At 57.7% G+C, this 3007-nt stretch overlaps 1 protein-coding gene across 1 annotated transcript in view; it reads right to left on the bottom strand.

Annotated features, from left to right (window-relative positions):
* The window catches only part of LOC104493410 (NEDD4-like E3 ubiquitin-protein ligase WWP2), a gene marked incomplete at its 5' end in the record, with an annotated part of 18546 nt that overhangs the window by 5908 nt on the left and 9631 nt on the right, over positions 1 to 3007 (bottom strand). Inside the window, one exon of the mRNA XM_010136082.1 lies at positions 1203 to 1419. Within this exon, the coding sequence (XP_010134384.1) occupies positions 1203 to 1419 (217 nt within the window). The remainder of the gene's footprint in view (positions 1 to 1202; positions 1420 to 3007) is intronic.

Raw genomic sequence — 3007 nt, 5'->3', positions numbered from 1 at the left:
CCAACCGCCTCCCAAAGCTCAGCAGCTTCATCCTCCTCCCTGGCATGAAGTCCTGCATGGGCACCCCAGTGAGACAGGCACAGGGAGGACATGGGCCACCCTCTGCCCAGCTGGACCAGGTGCAAGTCCACGCAAGTCTGACGTGTCTTAGAAAACAGGACTTGCAACCTCCCCAAGCCTCTAGAGACCCTAATCGTGAGATACCCACGGGCTCCTCTCCACCCCAGGAGAGAAACAACAGCCTGCTTCCACCTCGGGCTGCGCAGAGGTGGGGAAAAGCAGACCTTCAGTCTACCTGGTAGGAGCAGAAAAGGGCGTAAGCTCTGGCTGGAATAAAGACCTTTTTCAGAGCACTGGACTTTTCCAGCTGCCTGGAAACAGGAAGCGCCAAGGCCAGAGAACAGAAACCCTCACACACCCGGCATAAAGGCACACTGAGCCGTTAACCCTAATTACCTGTGACTGACACACGAGCGAGGCCCTGACCTTCCAGGCATCGCCTCAGCCAAAGGAAAATAAACAGCTCCCTTCATACGAAACACAAGCCATTTTCAACGCCCCCCTCTCACTGCTTTGCCTTTTCAGTCCAGCGTTAAAGGTGTCTGAAACACAAGGGGGGAAGGACCCAGCTGCAGCACGGAGCGGGGCTGAGCCCAGAGCCTGCCCGTCACCACCACCAGCACCACTCTCCTCCCAGCTACTTCCCCACGTCCAACGAGGAGGAGGATGCAGAGCATCCGCACCAGGAGAAGAAGGGGCACAGCTCTGCGATCCCCTCAGCAGCCCCAGGAGAGCAGAGGGCTCTGCTGCTCCCCTGGGCACAGAAACCAAGAGGGACACAGGGACACTGCGGGGACAGATCAGACCCCGGCCCAGAGGCCAAATCCACAACAGTCTGTTTCAGCCCGACAGCTCAGGGAGGGCAGGCTGTGCCAGGTGAGCATGGGCACAGGGATCCCCGCCAGGCATCCCCAGGCCCCCTCCGCTCTGCTGATGGTGGTCCATCATTTCCACCAGCTCCTGGTGCAGCACAGCCCCCTCCCTCAAGCACCCTTCTCTTCCAGCACACAGCAGCGCCCTGGTTTGCTCGCGTCCCTCCAGCCCTCCTTCCAGGGCCATGCCTCCCTCCCCAAGGGCCACAGGCGCTCCGCTGCACTGGCCCTGTCGGGGGACCAAAGTCTTGAGCAGATGGCAGAGCTTACCCGGGGGGCAGAGCATCCAGGGCTGGCACCGCTGCCCGGGCCGGCGGGGCACTGGAGCCGGAAGCAGCCTCCTCTGTCTCTCCAGAGCTGGGCAGCGCAGGAAGGGCAGGAGCCGCAGAGCTGTCAGCCACGCTCGACACTGTCGGGGTCGGTACACTCACTGCTGTTGCCGGCCTTTCCTCTTCGATGTCTGCAGCAGCCACTGCGTCTCCGTTCACTGGAAAGGCAGAGGGCAGAGACGTCAGCACCCAGGAAGGGTAACGGGGGCCTGCACAGCCCTGGAAGCAGAGCACGTGGTGGGTGGCAGCCACCAAGCACGGGACTGACGGTGCTCTCAGCAAAGGCAGCAGCTCCTTCCCCCAGCGGTCAGATCCCTGGGGAGCCACCGCCTTTGTCCTGAGACTAAAGCAGAAGGTGTGCTCAGTGTCTCTTTTACCACCTGCAAACGTGCTTCGTGCCTGACAGGGATTTAGGTAACGAGCAAGAACTCAGACACTGCCGGTGCAGCGCGTCCCCACTGGGCTCAGCAAGCCGGCTGCGCTGGGAAGAGCTAAATGTCACTGGATTCCACTGACTTTTGGAAAAGGGAAGGGGAAGAGACAGAGCAAAGGAAAATTACAAAGAAAACCTGATGAGGAGGAAAATGCAGACAAAAAAAATGAAAGGGAATTTGTTTGACGAATATTTATTAGTTAGCGAAAAACCCCGGAGACCTGGCAGCCCAGCGGAGGATAACTTTTGCTATAAGACATCCTGGCTTCAGCAGCAAAGCAAAAGCATTAAAAACAAACGAGTAACAAAGTAGAAAAGGGTACAGACAGCTCCAAAAGTCAGAGCTGAGACACGCAGAAAACCGTGAAGGAAGTATCTGGGTCTAAAAGCCCCAGTATTTAGAAGTATTGGAAGAGGAAATCTCACAACAGTATCAGCCCCCCCAGACGGGAGACTGAGGACCTACAGAGGCACCGTGGCAGAGGCAGCCTGCTCAGGCACTTGTGCCTGGCAGCTGCAGGGTAGCAGGACAGCATCCTCCAGTCCGGAGGAATCCTGGTGCACAGCATCGGCACCAAACGGAGGCCCCCAGGCAGCATCTACTGGCAATGAAGATTTCTGAGGCAGAGGCTCCCACGACTTCCCCGGAGTCCTGCCAGCCCCAGCCGAGCAGGTCTCTGCTACTACTCTCTAGCAGGCCGTGGAAAGGCGAATTTAGAAGCTTCAAGATGTGTCAGTCTTCAAAGGGAACCTGCGGAATGACCCGGTACCTGCACCGGGATGGGTGTGATCTGAGTGCTGGACAAAGCAGGGAAAAGCTGATCCAAAGTTCACCTGATAAGGAAGGAAGGGCCTCAGGGGAAGACAGGTCGGGCTGAGCAGTGCGGCGGTGGGGAAACTACACCGCGAAACCATCTCCTTTCACTGCCAGATGAAATTACGGCTGTGAGTGACAAACGTAATGGGGATGTTCTGCCCCAAAGCCACGATAGTGTCACCAAAATGTACTGAACTGAGGAGGAAGAGGAATGGGTTCCAGAGGCATTCCACAAGGCACAAGACAGAGTGCCCAGCACCAAACCCAGCCGCCCAGAACGCTCATCCCCCATCCTCGACGTAAGGTCATCGCTGACAGGACTTGTGAGAGACGTGGAGGCTGGTGAGTGGCAAACAGCGGCAAGGACAGCACAGTCTGTGGAAGGCTGGGGCCGGGCCAGTAAAACGTGTTTTAAACGAACCAAAGCCCAGCAAGCAAGTTGTACTCGGGAAGAAAAGCTGTCCACAGGCTGAGGGAGCGTCCCCTGTGCAGCGAG

Source organism: Buceros rhinoceros, unplaced genomic scaffold (genome assembly GCF_000710305.1).
Source record: "Buceros rhinoceros silvestris isolate BGI_N320 unplaced genomic scaffold, ASM71030v1 scaffold31235, whole genome shotgun sequence".
Classification (NCBI taxonomy): domain Eukaryota; kingdom Metazoa; phylum Chordata; class Aves; order Bucerotiformes; family Bucerotidae; genus Buceros; species Buceros rhinoceros.
Note: the sequence above shows the minus strand (reverse complement) of the source record. Positions and strands in the feature narration are given on the sequence as shown.